Source organism: Alnus glutinosa, chromosome 1 (genome assembly GCF_958979055.1).
Source record: "Alnus glutinosa chromosome 1, dhAlnGlut1.1, whole genome shotgun sequence".
NCBI classification, from domain to species: Eukaryota; Viridiplantae; Streptophyta; class Magnoliopsida; order Fagales; family Betulaceae; genus Alnus; species Alnus glutinosa.
The window spans coordinates 12,888,379-12,903,289 of NC_084886.1; the positions used below are offsets into that span (position 1 = coordinate 12,888,379).

Genomic DNA, 14,911 nt, shown 5'->3' on the forward strand with positions numbered 1-14,911 from the left:
GACAAATTAGTGAGACCTCTCATATGCATGAATTCCGCCAATGTGTGTTGTAGTACAAATATTGTGCACTTTTATGTTGTGCAAAAATCATTTTTCTTTATAGACATGCTATTCTTTCATTTCTCGTCCATCTCTTTTTTAAAAGAAATATATATATATTTTACGCTTCCAAAGTTTTACAATTTTATTTTATTTTATTTTGCCTCCAATGTTTAAAAATTGACAATGTATCACAACAAAGTTTATAAAATTTTCAATGTACCAACTCCATTAGTTATTTATGTCATTTCTAATTAAAATTATTAAAAAATACCTAAATGCCCCTAACTTCCTATAAAAAAACATATGATCAAAATGATTTGGCGAACGAAGTGGCCGAGCCACACCCTAATGGCCCAGGTGAGGTTTTTTAAAAAAAAAATAAAAAAACAAATGGGTCATTTTGAAAATTTAACACGTGTATATAGGGCAATTTTAGAAAGTTTGTACCAAAAAAAAAATATGCGCGTGTGACGCATGTGAGCCATTTTTCATCAAAGAAGACGAAAATCTCTAACAAGTGAATAAAAACTTTGTTGAGATACCTTACCAGTTTTTAAATATTGGAGGAAAACAAACAAACAAAAAAAAAAGGGGAAGAAGAAGAAAAAAAGAAAAAAAAAGTTTTACCTCCCCAAATTTTAAATACTAGTTCTGTCCATGATTGAAGCCATGTTAAGAACTAAAAAAATTAACACCCTCTAATTATATGTTATCACATGTGATTAAAAATGTCAACAAGTTGTAAAAGAGTTATAGGTCTAATTATTATTATTATTATTATTATTATTATTTGTAATATAGATGGTCTTTGGCAAAAAAAAGAATAAAAAATTATTTTATGAAGTTAGTGACAATCTCGATCAAAACCATCATATTCCTTCGATTGAGATTTGTGGGCAAAGCTTTTTCTGTAAATGGTATGAAAAGTTGATGGTCATAACACTAAGAATAGCCTATTAAATTGTGTCGAAGTTACATGTATACTGTGTTTGGATTGAATCATAGAATAATGATATATTCTTATCCTCCAAATAAAACATTAATTCTAATCAATTTTATGGATTAATTTTTGCTAATTGAAACCGCCGCAGCAGCATTATAACATACATTTCTGTTTATTGAATACACAAGAGTGGGGAAGGAGGATTCAAACTAGTGATCTTCGTTTCATGAGGCGTAGTTCCCAGCCGATTGAGTTATCAATTTGAGATCACTTGAGGAGGAGGTATCATGAATTTTACAGTAGAAATCTTACAATCTGATATGATAACCTAAGTAAATAAAAACAGCTTTTTGGCTTAACTGAGATTGGTTGGAAACAGCTTTTTGGCTTAACATGCTCTGTCTCTCTGTTTGACAAAGAAATGATTATTGATTAGCTATGGACCCTAACTGTTCATCAGGCCATGATTAGGCTTATAACGTTATACGCGCTTACATCATCAAGGATTTGAATGTGACCAGTCTCTTAATAATATAATTTAAAGCTTAATCATTATTTTTATTAAAGAAATTGTGCACAACTCATGTGCCATATGGTGTCTGCTTCGTAAATAACGGCAATAAACATCACGAGTATAAAGCTAAATATCTGAGTATTTCATTGATTAAATATCACGAGTATAAAGCTCTTTCATCACAAAGCATAAAGTTCTGCAAAATCATAAACATATGTTATGAACTTACAAAGTCATAGATACAAACAAAATTCTTAGAATAAAGTGTTATCTACGATTTTCATCTTCCGCTAACTCACGTACAAAAATAGTTAAAGTACAATATTCACTACAAAATGCCTTTCTTTGGTCTTATTCTGGGTTGTTTTAAGGTAAATTTTATGTATTTTCTGATCAGAAATGCTGACCCAACAATCCATTGACATACTTCAGCTGATAAATAAATTGTATCACCCTAAAATTTGCAAGTACTTATTTTGTTATATATAAAATTTTAAGCTGGAAAATTAATATTTTAGGAAAATGGTTTGTTTTAGAAAGATACCCGAATTAGAAAAGTTATCAAAATTGGAAACAACTAGACAAGGCATGCCTAAATAAGATATGGGTTAAGTAGGAAACTAGACAAATGATGTCTTAAAAGGAAATCAGACAAAAAAGTTGTCTTAAAAAGAAAAAACATTCTTGAAATCTTATCCTTTTACACTATGTCACTGGTAGTCCGGTCAGGAATATTTGCAAAGACAAGAAACAAACACTTTGGAATACCTGCAAAGACAAGAAACAGACACGGGTGACTCGCCGGAAGTATCGGTGGGAACACTTTGTTACCTAAGTTAGTAGGATATCTTTTTTGGAAAATTAAGAGGAAAAAGAGTGAGGATGAATCAAGGGTTCGATATAAAAGGTGGCATATCCTTGCGAATGACCTTAGGATCTGGTTGGAAATTAGAGAGAGAGAGAGGGATTAAAAGTTGTTAGTCAATTCATGCATACTCCTCAGCAGCCTCATTGGGAGGCTTTCTGGCTCATTCCAATGCGGAAGCTGAGTACTGTGCCATGACCCATATTGCGTTTAAGATATTATGGGTTTGTTATCTGCTTCGTGATATGGGTGTTGATGTGCCGTCTCCTACGCATATGAATTGTGATAATCATGCATCTATTTTTCTTGCTAGCAATCCAGAGTTTCATGAGCGTACTAAACACATTGTGGTTGATTGCCATTTTATTTGTGATATCTTAATGCAAAAGTAGATTGTCACTCTTTATGTCAAGTATGGGGATCAATTGGTTGATATTCTTACTAAACTATTGACTCGTTCTTCCTTTAGTAGTCTTTGTTCTAAGCTGTTCATGCTTGATCTTTATGCTCTGCTTGAGGGGGAGTGTTAGAGTTCTTGAGTTATTGGTTATTGTTGTTACTTTGTTTTTTTTTTTTTTTTATCTTTCATGTGGGCTCTCTTCTGGAATATGAGGCTGTATATACATCATACATATATATATATGGCTGGCTAGCACAAGAAACTTATATCTATCCAATGCTTACAGAAAACTATGAAAATGTGATTTATCTGGTATTTGTTAGCTAAGCAAAACCAAAATCATTATTAGCATTAATTAGCAAAGACAGTCATTAAATATCACAGTGACAGTTTTACTAGGAAGATACAAAGGTGGAACATTAATTATAGACAAAAAAGAAATGAAAAGGATTTCTCAGTCACTGAAAGTCATTGCACTGTGATAGCCAAATAGCAAGCATATCATTTTCATTCTTAAGAGCCACTGACATGGAAGTTTGATCTTTAACCTGCTTTATATTTATCCCAGCTCTTCATTTCATCATGATCGCTTTCCTTGAGCCAGGCTTACGCGCATTGATCGCCCTTCAAGTTCCTACAGGGCCAAGGAATAACAAGGAGCAATTAGTAACTCCAAACTAGTATGTGTGTAATGTTATAATATATGCAGATTGTAATCAGATTTGATTTCCTAAAAGATAATCAGAATGATTTGAATACAATCATATGTTCTAACATGTAAGAGATTGAAGAAAGAGGGGGAAGGAAGAGACTGAGAGTAATTAAATACCACTCCATTAAGAGATTCAAGGGCAGTTTCCATCTCTGATCTTGTGGAATAGCATACAAAGCCATAACCACGTGACTTTCCTGTCTCCCCATCATACAGAACCCTTGCTCCAACCACATTCCCATACTCCTGAAATGCTTGGGTCAAACTCTCAGCTGTGACTGACCAGGATAAATTCCCAACAAAAAGCTTGTGCTCAGTCTCTGGATATAGAGGATCTTTAGGTTTAGGTTTGTCCGAAAAATTCACCCTCAAGGTTCGCCCCATATATTCCTGAAACATCCAAATTCACTGTTAGAATATAAATTAAATAATTAAATTCATCATTTCCTATCAATTTAAACTTTTGAGACAAGTGATGATTTAACATTGCATTAAAGGAAAGCTCATGAGTTTGAACCTTGTTTCCATTGTTTACCCCATTTCAATTAAATATTGAACGTATTAAGCCTCACCTATTAAGAGGAGTTTGAGCTCACACACGAGGAAGAATGTTAGAATATAAATTAAATGATTAAATTCACTCATTCTTATTAGCTTAAGCTTTTGGGGTAAGTGGTTATCTAATACTCTCTAGTATTGATGAAAATGAAAGAAAGAAAGGAAGAACTAAAATAATCAAATATTTCTGTCTATTATTCAGTCATCAGAGTCAATATAACATGTTAATTACAGGCAGAGATATACACACACAGCGGGAGAGAGAGAGAGAGAGAGAGAGAGAGAGCTTCTTACTTTTCCATCCAGATTTTCAATAACCACATTACAATCTTCAATGCTACTCATTGTCACAAATGCAAATCCTCTGCTTCTCCCAGTATCCCTATCATAGAGAACCTATAACCATTTGCATTAATTTAAGGACATACTGAAATAGTAAATAAAAATGCCAATGATGATGTTATCAAATTGCATGCCAAAGAAACAACAAACAAGAGAAGAAACAGAACTTTAGGTGTGAATTGAGAGTCTCAGAAGGCATTTGATAAGGATTTGCTGCACTAAATTTACATCTTGATATGGTTGCAGTTGAAAATATCAAGTAATAATATGAAATTGATAGATTGATTGATTGATTGGGAGCTATCCTTCTCCAATCCTTATTGCATTTTCAAGAAAACTCCACTCGTTCAACTTTTGCAACCTGAAAATTGTAAATGTTGGTGCTTGGGAATGAACGTTTGAGTAAAAATAAGACAAAACCATCACCTTGGCTTTATTAATAGAATTATTAACATTATCATTTTTAACTTCTGTAGACTAAATCAACATCTCTGGTTATGTATAAGATAGAAACCCATGACAGATAAGCTCTCAAGGAGTCATGTTCTGGGATTAATAGCACTTGTTAAATTTCTCTTGAATTGTGCTTTTTGGGCACATTTGGTAAGAAACTACTACAGCAGCACTACATCTATTTCACATATTTGTAGCTCTGATCAAGTATGCTCAAACATGGCTTATCAAGTAATCAACTAAATGTTCAAACTGGGGCATAGTCTGATTCCATGCATATGCAAACAACTAAAGCTAACCATAATCACCACTCAGGAATCAATACTTGACGTTGTAATTGAAGAAAAAAGGAAAGTAAGAGAGGATAAAAAAAACCCACGAACTTATTTCAAAGTCAGGAAAAAATCCCAACTGCCAAGAAGACATAGCATCAAAATTTTGCTTCCTGATCTCACCATGAAGCTATTCCACTCCATATGTCATTAACTTACTCAGCCATCATTACTAACAACATAACCAACACAAAAGAAAAAAGAATCTAAGGAAGAAAATATTGGATGCTAAATACCTCAATCAGCTCTGGGCTTCCAAAGTCCTGAATTATGCCAGCAAGCTGGGCACTGTCAACACTGTAAGGCAGATTCCCAAAGTAAAGCTTAGTACCCACAGGACCCTGATCAGCCTCTCCATCCAATATTACTTCCTCTCCTTCCTTATCTTCCTCCTCAACCAACCCTGCGTCCACCTCAGCTGTCACCGCCACCTCTTCTTGGGCAACAGCAGCTGATATCCTCAGCAGCCGCCACTTGGTCGGGATGGCACTAACTGAAAGCTGTTCGATCCTGTAAGAATGAGATATTGATGCTAACACGCGTGTGGATGAGATTCTAAGGAGAGGGTCACATGGCATCAAGTGCTTAGAGCGAATACATTTGAGGGTGTTCATGGATGAAGAGAAAGATGAGCCAACAGCCACGGCTGCAGTGGCTGCCATGGTCCAGGAACTTGGTTCTAGTAGCGGTGGCGGTGGTGGTGGTTTATTCTGTTGAAGTGAAAGTTGGTTAGGGTCAGATGCGAGGAAAGAGTGAAGGTTGTGGGTGTGTAAAGCTATGTATGCTATCTAAGCTGATGTGGGTAGATTGTGTCCAGTGACGATTGGAAGGGATATATGGTGGGGATAAGGTGAGTCCAAAGTGGTACTGGCTTTTCTCTCTGATGACTGATTAGGGGCTTGCTCACTGGTGGGTCTTTTTTTTTTTTTTTTTTTTTGCTTTGGAAAATGGCATTAAATGCCTGTCATTGTATAATCAACAATCTTGGGCAAATTGCTCCATCAAAATCACACCATAAATACAAATAAGAATTTTTTTCAGTCAAATTTAATTAACGATGGACTTAATAGCAGTCTTAGCTAACTCATGTGCCACAGTATTTACAACTCTACTCTACTAATATGATTGATCTTCTAACTACTAAACGAAGTAATCATGCAAATGTCCTTGAAGCTTACCGGTGGCGGTGGGTCCTTAACCTTAGTCTATTTATGGTTTATCCCTTGTTGCTTTTGTGCCATTTGACAATTTTTTCTACATTTTTTGTCATTAATTTCAAGCACTAAAGAGGGGAAAATGATTTTTTTTTCTTTTTCTATTTTTTTTATGATGGGTATTTTTGTTATTTTTTTTTTCATAAAAGTAAGCATTGTAACCTCAATAGTAATTTAGGAGGATATTGTTCAAATTGATGTTCGGAAAGAAATTACAAATTATTTGGTATAGATAAAGATGGATAAATGTTTTCTTTTTCTTTTTTATTTTTTCTTCTTTTCTTTTCTTGTTGGTTATGATAGGATCCGATGATGCTATCATTAGAAAATCAAAGAAAAATGAAGAGAAAATACAAGAAAAGGAGATAAAAGATGATCTCTTCGAACGGATCGGTCTTCAAATGATCTAGACAATGTGTATTTTATTCTTTGAATTGTCACATAGGCATTTATATATTTACAATTAATGTTACATACCACATTTTTATCTTATAATATTGAGATGACAATTCATTTAATCTTTGAATTTTATTTTTAGCTAGGACTAATCTAATTATTGGCTCAAATTACACTTTAAAATTGTGGAATAATTGCAAAATAAAAAAGTAGTTATAACATTACTCACTATTTAAAAAATAAAAAAATCCGGCTAATATGGGATGTAAACATAATAATGAGTTCCTAATATGTTAACAATCTTTGTTTTGTTCGGATCACGATATTTTTTATTTTAAGTAAAATTGAGAGAAATCATTTTAGGGTTTAGATTAAATTTTTTACATCTAATAATATATATGTTACCATATGATAAATATGTTGACATGTTGCCACATCATTTTAAAGTTTTTAAATAGTGTACCACCTCCATTAGAGGACTATAAAATTGTTTTACCCTATATTTACTCTTTAAGTAATGGCATCACGCTCATTTATTACATTTATTTTATATTAATTGACATAACGTGTCTTAAAAAACTAAAACCACTTCAAACACGCCACGTAGCCGATATGATATCTTTTCACCAAAGAAAAGAAAAGAAAAACTAAGGGTGATGAACCCACAGGAGCACAAACGCACCGGATCACAACTCCGACGCTCGTAACTAACCCTACCTCTCAACCGTTTTTTTTGCTGCCCTTTACTTTCCCTCCCAATTTGGTCGTTAAAAGTAATGGAGTATGTTCTTCTTCAACTATCGCCCCACTCAGGCCCTCAAACTCACCCAAAAGCTCTCTCCAAAGCTAACTATAACACTCTCTCTCGCAAACCCAAAATTCTTTACACGAAACCACACCACCACAACGCCTCCCAATCTAAAGCCCCTCAACTCCAGGATCTCCAGCTACATCAGAAACGGCCTCGTTGAAGAAGCTCAGAAACTGTTCGATAAAATGCCTCAGAGAAACACAGTCACGTGGAATGCGATGATTCGTGGGTACTTTTTAAATGGGAGATTTGATAAAGCGGTTGATTTGTTCGAACGAATGCCTGAGAGGGATACTTTTTCGTATAACACGGTGATTGCCGGGTTGATGCAGTGCGGGGATGTTGATGGTGCGAGGGGCGTTTTTGATGGGATGCCATTCAGAGATGTTGTGACTTGGAATTCGATGGTTGCAGGGTATATTCGTAATGGGATGATGTACGAAGCGGTACAAGTATTTGATGGGACGCCATTGAAAGATGTTATTTCGTGGAACTTGGTCTTAGGGGGGCTCGTGAATTGCGGAAATTTGGATTTGGCGGAAGAGTATTTCAGACGAATGAGTGCTCGGAATATTGTGTCTTGGACTATAATGATTTCGGGGCTTGCTAGTGCAGGACGGATTGTTGAAGCTCGTGAGCTCTTTGAAAACATGCCTATGAGGGATGTTCGACCTTGGAATGCAATGATGGTTGGTTATATTGAAAATGGCCATATTGAAATTGCAGAAGATCTGTTTCAAAAAATGCCCGAACGGGATTTTCAGTCTTGTAATGAATTGGTAAGTGGGTTGGTGAGAAGTGAAAGAGTTAATGATGCTATAAGGCTTTTCATGGAGATGCCACAGAAATGTCAAAAAACGTGGAACTCTATCCTTTTGGAACTAATAAGAAATCGGCTCAGCAAAGAAGCTCATGCATTTCTTGAGAAATTTCCATACAGTGATGTTGTGTCATGGACAAATTTAATTGTTGGTTATTTCAGATTAGGTGAGGTTGGGAGTGCAATTAAGATTTTTGAATGGATGCCAACCCGAGATGCAACCCTTTGGAATGCCACAATATTTGGATTAGGAGAAAATGGTCAAGGTGAGGAAGGTTTAAAGCTTTTTATTAGAATGAAAGAATCAGGTCCATCCTTGGACAAAGCTACATTCACTAGTGTTTTGACAATATGTTCAGACTTGCCAACCTTACTCTTTGGAAAACAAGCTCATGCAGAGGTAATAAAAGCTGGTTTTAATAGTTTCATCGCAGTTTCCAATGCACTACTCACCATGTACGCAAGATGTGGAAACATGCATTCTGCTATGATGGAATTTTATTCCATGTCAAGCCATGATATCATTTCTTGGAATTCTATAATCTGTGGTTTTGCACACCATGGAAATGGTGAAAAGGCCATACAGATGTTTGAAAGAATGAGATTAAGTGATGTTATGCCCAATCATATAACCTTTGTTGGTGTTCTATCTGCTTGTAGCCATGCGGGGCTGGTAGACCAAGGTAGATACTACTTCAATCTCATGAAATCCAAATGTTGTCTTCAGCCTACAAGTGAGCATTTTACGTGTGTTGTGGATTTGTTGGGGAGAGCCGGACTCATAGATGAGGCAATGATTTTTTTAGATCAAATGAGAGCAGATGGAATTGAAGTTCCTGCAAGTGTTTGGGGAGCTTTGTTAGGAGCCTGTAGAATCTACAAGAATATTGAGGTGGGAAAGATTGCTGGCGAGAGGATTTTGGAAGTAGAACCTTGCAACTCTGGTGTGTATTTGATCTTGGTTGAATTGTTTCTGAGTTGGGGTAGGAAACATGATGCCGAAAAAATTAGAGCTAGGATGAAAGAGAAGGGAGTCAAGAAGCAACCAGGTTGTAGTTGGATTGAGGTAAACAACTGTGTGCATATATTTCTTTCGGGAGATGGTTCGCACCCGGAGTTAGGTAGAATGTGTTGTGTTTTAGACTTGATACACATGGAGATGGAGATTAAATCATAAAATCAAATGCTGCTTCATTTAAGCAGATACAAGTTCCATTTGATGGACATTACAGGTGAGATTTTTTTTGCTCACGATTTATGTACTAAATTGTTCGGAGCCACTGGTTTAGAAATGAGGAACGTGTGGATACAAGTTGATAGGATAATGAGGACTTGAAAATTAGGCCAGTCCGAGGATACGTCGAGGGAGTAAAATACTCCCACCCCAGTAGAAGTACTGGGAAATTTGGGTCGATCTACTCATCTTGATAGATCGAAATACAGATGGAAATCGTATAACCATGCTGTTTTTTAACCAGTCAAAGATCTACACAATACGTGCTTTGCAGTAAGCCTACAAAGCAGAAATGGAAGTCTGTCTAGTCATGTTCAAGGAGATGTCGATTCTTGGAATTCTAGGATATAGTAAGAAGGATATCGTGTAAGAAGAGGAGAGGAGTGAAACATGATTGCCTACAATTCAACAGAAGAGATTGGAGAAAAAAGATTTTTCATTACCCTTGTATTATCGGATAAGATTTAATTTAAGTGGTGTTCAATTCTATAGTGCATTTGTGCTTACAAGTTTGTCGGAATCGCTCTTCAAATAATTAAAAAATGCATAGTCCGCAAACCCTAATATTATCCTGCGAGAGAGCCCTTATTATTTCATATTGGAAGGTAGATGATACTTCTATATATAATATATTTTATGTTCCCATCCGCAGTAAATTAAACAAGAGCAGTTTCACGTGGACGGTAGTAGATCACATTTTCAAGACCTATATGAACAGATTAATCGGTATCGATACTAACTTCGTGTGAAATTTAACACAGTATACGACCATATACAGTAATATTAATTTGGTAAGCATAACAACTTCTTGGCACCTAAAAAATGCAAAGACGCGGTTATATGTCAGAATCACTAGAATGAAAGATAAAGGGAAAAGGGAAAAGAAAAAGAAATTAAAGGAAGAAAGAAAGAGTAGATGTAAAAGTTTGCCTCTTTATGTGGACCCACTGGCAAATAATCTCACACTAAAGTTCTCACAGAGCTGGATTTCTTAGTTCTAAGGTAGCTTTTCTGACTTGGAGCTGCTGTTGCCAACCCTTTATTTCCTCTAATATCGCTCTTACTATCATCAGCATCCTTGGAATACCTTGTGTTGATAGGACTTTCAGTGATTTTGCTTGAGATAACCTTACACCGCACATGCCTGCTTTGAACCAAGTTATGATTCTTCAAAGCTGAAGGTTGTTTCACCTTCATCCTATTTTTATTCCCAATCACCGCATCATTATCTGAATACAAAATTACCAAATGCCAAGAATCAGAAGGCCTTTCTAATAAGTGAATGGATCATAGATGAGGTTGAGTTGTGTCTCTGCGTGTGGATGTTGATGGTGATGCTGCAGTTTCAACTAGTACATTCTAGACTCAGTTTCTTTAAGGTAATTCCCTCTCTACCTTATACATACTGATTGCATTTTATCCCCCAAAAAAAGTAAAATGGTTTGATTCTTCTCTACCTAGCCAAAGATCCTGGGAAGAATCTTTGGCTAGCCAAAGATTATTCCCAATCACCACTGCATGGAGTTCATTGGTGATGAAACAAACCAATTGGCTTGTACTAGTGAAGTCTCCTTCAAAGGTCTCTATCTTTGCAGTTAAAATGAGAAAACTTTAATATTGTTAGATGTCGCTATGCTATAAGCCTATATCTATTCAAGTAGTAGTTTGAATTATTTTCGAAGTCATGCTATATCAATTAAATGAAACATGGATAATTATTGTGTGCTGCAAACGCAGAAGAAATTTTCTAAATTTGATTCTGGATGATTTTAGAAGTTATTATGAAGATAATAACAATCTTCTTGTGCGGCAAACACAAAGTTGTTTAGAATTTGTTAAAAGCATTACCCCAAGATACCAACTCTAAAAATTGTATGAATAATAGCAAAATTATCATTATGCCAACTGCAAGAAACAATAACTTTTCCCCGTCTTTTATTTTATTTCTTATAGGACGTTTGAGTGTTCGATTTTTTGAAATCTAAATTCAACTATAATTTACTACGTGAATTCCGAGACAAAATAAAGTTGAAAAAGATATTTGAATGGTTTGACATCCTGAGACAAAATTAGAAAAAGTTGAATAAAATCTTATTTGTTTTTGAAAAATTGCGAATACCAATAAATACCAATAGAATTTGTTTTTGAAAAAAAAAATACCCAAACATTAAAACATTCTCTAGAATTTCATTTGGGAATAGTTATTCCTATATGGCTTATAGGAAGTTCTTGAGCACAAACATCAGGGAATTAATCTTTAGATATATCCTAATTGCAAGAACTAAATTGAGATATATAAATAAGAAAAAGGAAAACATAAAGTTTAATGAAATAGTTAAGTGAAATTACCAGGACTAGACAAGACGGCACGTGGACGCAGGATTGAACTAACTCTAATATTTATTTTATCATCCTCTTCAAAAAAATTGTCGTTCTTCTCTGCTTCTGTTGATCAAGCAGATTAGGATGTCATAACTGCAAGATATCTCTATACAGAAATCTATAAGGAGTAATTTGTTTTTTTTCCGGAATCCATGAGGATGAAACCAAACCTTCAGATACAGAAATTGTTGGCATGATCAAACCTTCAGATACAGAAGTTGTCGACATAAGTACACTTGGTACATAAGATGCTGGAATTTTTGCAACATATGGTGGAGAAATGTCTTCATGATCCTTCACTGCACAAAAAGAGGAAAGTGGGGAATGGAAGAAGAGGTTAAGGATTATACAATATATGACCAATCAATTAATTTACAGGAAGTAAATATAGTAACCTTCACTATAGCAGTTAAAATTCTTGTACAATAATAATAATGATGTTGTCGTAGTAATGTAGCACTTGGAAAAAATGAAGCATCTTTTAAAGTGTAAAATTGTTGGTTTCATGCTTGGATCAACCGCATAACTCTCAACAGTTAACAGATATCAGTAACATTTGAACCGTGGTTACTTTTCTTCCAACTTCTTAACAGGACAAGATATCATCAAGAAACGTGTTGAAGCTTTAAATCAGGAGCAAACTGGCCACGATGAATTGGCTGAATGACACAGGCATAGCCAGCTCAGTTTACAAAAAATGATTTTCCTCAAAATACGAATGATACTACAGTTATTGTTGAAGGACAGCAAGGTTGAGCTTTGTGGATTACATGTTTATGTTACTTCAGCCTTTTATTACATATCTATGTTTCACTAGAAATGGAGAGGATCCTATTTCACGATAGGTCAGTTGTCAACCAAATGTTCCTGATTGAACAACATATTTAGCTTCCTTTTGCAAGATCATTTCTTCCATGATTCCATCGAAATAGTGAAGCCCAAGACATGTTATAAACTTGATCATTGCAGTTCCATACAGTGAGAGCTAATACCCTTTACAATATGTAACGACCAACTCCACTGTAAAAGAATGCCTGAGCTCACAGATGTCAAATCACTAAAAAGAAAAAGGAGAGAACTTGGAAATCTCATCATCATCATGATACTGAACTTTCCTTCAGCATTCTATGTTGCTCGATTCACTAGTCACCAGCGGGGGCAAAACTACCCTTGGGGTTGGGGAACAGAAGTCCCCCAAAAATTATTAAAAACCTCTAAATTTTTTAAAAATTCTCTTAAATATTATATTTTTTATGAGTTTGATCCCCCCAAAATTAATTTATTACCCTTAAAGATCCTTATTTTATAGTTTCGTCCCCCTCATCTCAAATCCTGGTTACGCCCCTGCTTCACCAGGCATAATAACACATCCGGTCTTTCTTTTGACCAAGTCAATAAGTACTACTGAGACTGAGCAGACACTGATTTTTTCATTGGAAGCTGTTGAAGAGATTAATTGAACAAGAAATGAAAAATCCATAACAGAAAAGACTAGAGCAACAGGCCCAATCAATTTATCAGGAAAAAAAGAAGGTAAACAAGATAATTCAAATTTCATCCAAATAATCAATTTTCACATAAATGATATAAAATTTAAGACCCCCAAAAATCTCAATCAACCAATAATAGCACGGGTAGTTTCACAAACAAACAAACAAAACCAAGAACTAAAATAGGATTAGGAATACAATCTCCCGGAGCAAGAAATACCCGGAAAACAAGAACCTCCATTCATTGGAAGCAAAGAAATTCCCTTGAGATCCTCTCGGTCGTCTTGTTCCCTCACCTTCACCTTTGGATACTCTTCAAGATTTTAAACAAAACGACAATACGTCAATACCCATTTCAGTATACAAAATATATAACAAAACCAAGAAAAGGAAAGCAACAACAAACGACCAAAGCTATAAAAATAAAAAACAAAACCTACTTGTTTTTTCCATTTCTGCTATTGCTGAGACTCGCAAGCTTTTCGGCTGGCTAAGAAAACTATGTTATGGAGGGAGAGTTTGTTCTTGGGCTGTGAAATGAAAAGCCAAAACACGGGAAACATGTGAGTGCGGCTGCTCGAAGAATAGAAACTGGCTGTGATTTTTGAACAACTTTTTCTGATTGTTTGACGACGGAGCGAAGATGACACGTGGGGGTGGTGGGGTCCACTCCGGGCACTTTTTGGCGACTCGTGATTTTGGAATCAGATACGCCTCGCCTCTGGCCCTACTGTCCCTCCCTCTGAAATGGGATTGTCAACGCTTGTGTTTGGTCCACTATTCTTTCAGTTGTGCGACTCTACTTTGACGGCGAGAAACAGTAAATCGGTCCCCAAAGTGTGGTAGGATTCACTGTCGACTGACCGGAGTCGGAGGAAACAATCGTTGAGGGGAGTTGAAGAAGGGGTGACTGTAAAGAATAGCACGCTATTGGAGTGACAGAATCAGAATTTTACTTAACCTGGTTAAACAAATGGCCAAATGCTTACCAAATGGTCAAACCGGCGGCCCAAACCACCCTAAATTGTCTCGGAGGTGGTTTGACTACCGTTTGGCTAGGAGTGGTCCTTCCGCTGGTTTGAGGCTCGGGAGTGCTTCGCTCACCCTCATTTTGACCGAAGGATGACTCGAAACAAAAAAAATATTTAATGTTTTTATCATTTTTAATTAACTTTAATTTTTAAATTTATTACGAGGCATACAGTCATGTGTCAATTTTTTATTGGTTTCACTTATATTTTCGTTAATTTTATGGATGAAAAACTATATGAGGACAAATGTATTTAACTATTTTTTTAAAAAAAAAAAGGTAAATGTATGATAAATTCATGAGTAAATGTGTGATTTGACATCACTCATTTTTTTTATTTTTAATTTTGAAAAATAATAGATTTACAACATCA

At 35.4% G+C, this 14,911-nt stretch overlaps 3 protein-coding genes across 3 annotated transcripts; 1 reads left to right on the plus strand and 2 right to left on the minus strand.

Annotated features, from left to right (window-relative positions):
* Window positions 1-3,088: 3,088 nt before the first annotated feature.
* LOC133873306 (28 kDa ribonucleoprotein, chloroplastic) lies at window positions 3,089-5,966 on the minus strand. Its single transcript, XM_062311026.1, has 4 exons — window positions 5,398-5,966; window positions 4,329-4,430; window positions 3,594-3,866; window positions 3,089-3,398 (listed from the first exon to the last, which is right to left on the minus strand). The coding sequence occupies exons 1-4, from the start codon at window positions 5,821-5,823 to the stop codon at window positions 3,345-3,347; spliced, it is 855 nt and encodes a 284-aa protein (XP_062167010.1). The 5' UTR covers window positions 5,824-5,966; the 3' UTR covers window positions 3,089-3,344.
* Window positions 5,967-7,444: 1,478 nt separating this feature from the next.
* Window positions 7,445-10,126, plus strand: LOC133858569 (pentatricopeptide repeat-containing protein At4g02750-like). The gene has a single exon (XM_062294047.1). It carries the CDS (start codon window positions 7,555-7,557, stop codon window positions 9,577-9,579), a length of 2,025 nt encoding a protein of 674 aa, XP_062150031.1. The 5' UTR covers window positions 7,445-7,554; the 3' UTR covers window positions 9,580-10,126.
* Window positions 10,127-10,382: 256 nt separating this feature from the next.
* On the minus strand, window positions 10,383-14,635 carry LOC133858543 (uncharacterized). Its single transcript, XM_062294022.1, has 6 exons — window positions 14,498-14,635; window positions 13,949-14,418; window positions 13,729-13,821; window positions 12,189-12,317; window positions 11,986-12,081; window positions 10,383-10,865 (listed from the first exon to the last, which is right to left on the minus strand). The coding sequence occupies exons 2-6, from the start codon at window positions 13,959-13,961 to the stop codon at window positions 10,597-10,599; spliced, it is 600 nt and encodes a 199-aa protein (XP_062150006.1). The 5' UTR covers window positions 13,962-14,418; window positions 14,498-14,635; the 3' UTR covers window positions 10,383-10,596.
* Window positions 14,636-14,911: the final 276 nt, after the last annotated feature.

Bases quoted from the DNA above. Each gene is read 5' to 3' on its own strand.
- LOC133873306 (XM_062311026.1), bottom strand. From the start codon at position 5,823: ATGGCAGCCACTGCAGCCGTGGCTGTTGGCTCATCTTTCTCTTCATCC. The intron at 3,867-4,328 runs GTAAGAAGCTCT...TGGATGTTTCAG, and splicing joins TTGAAAATCTGGATGGAAAA to GAATATATGGGGCGAACCTT. The intron at 3,399-3,593 runs GTATTTAATTAC...TTGGCCCTGTAG, and splicing joins TTGAATCTCTTAATGGAGTG to GAACTTGAAGGGCGATCAAT.
- LOC133858569 (XM_062294047.1), top strand. From the start codon at position 7,555: ATGTTCTTCTTCAACTATCGCCCCACTCAGGCCCTCAAACTCACCCAA.
- LOC133858543 (XM_062294022.1), bottom strand. The intron at 12,318-13,728 runs GTATTTCTTGCT...CTTTTTGTGCAG, and splicing joins TGGAGGTTCTTGTTTTCCGG to TGAAGGATCATGAAGACATT. The intron at 12,082-12,188 runs GTTTGGTTTCAT...CTTGATCAACAG, and splicing joins AACAATTTCTGTATCTGAAG to AAGCAGAGAAGAACGACAAT.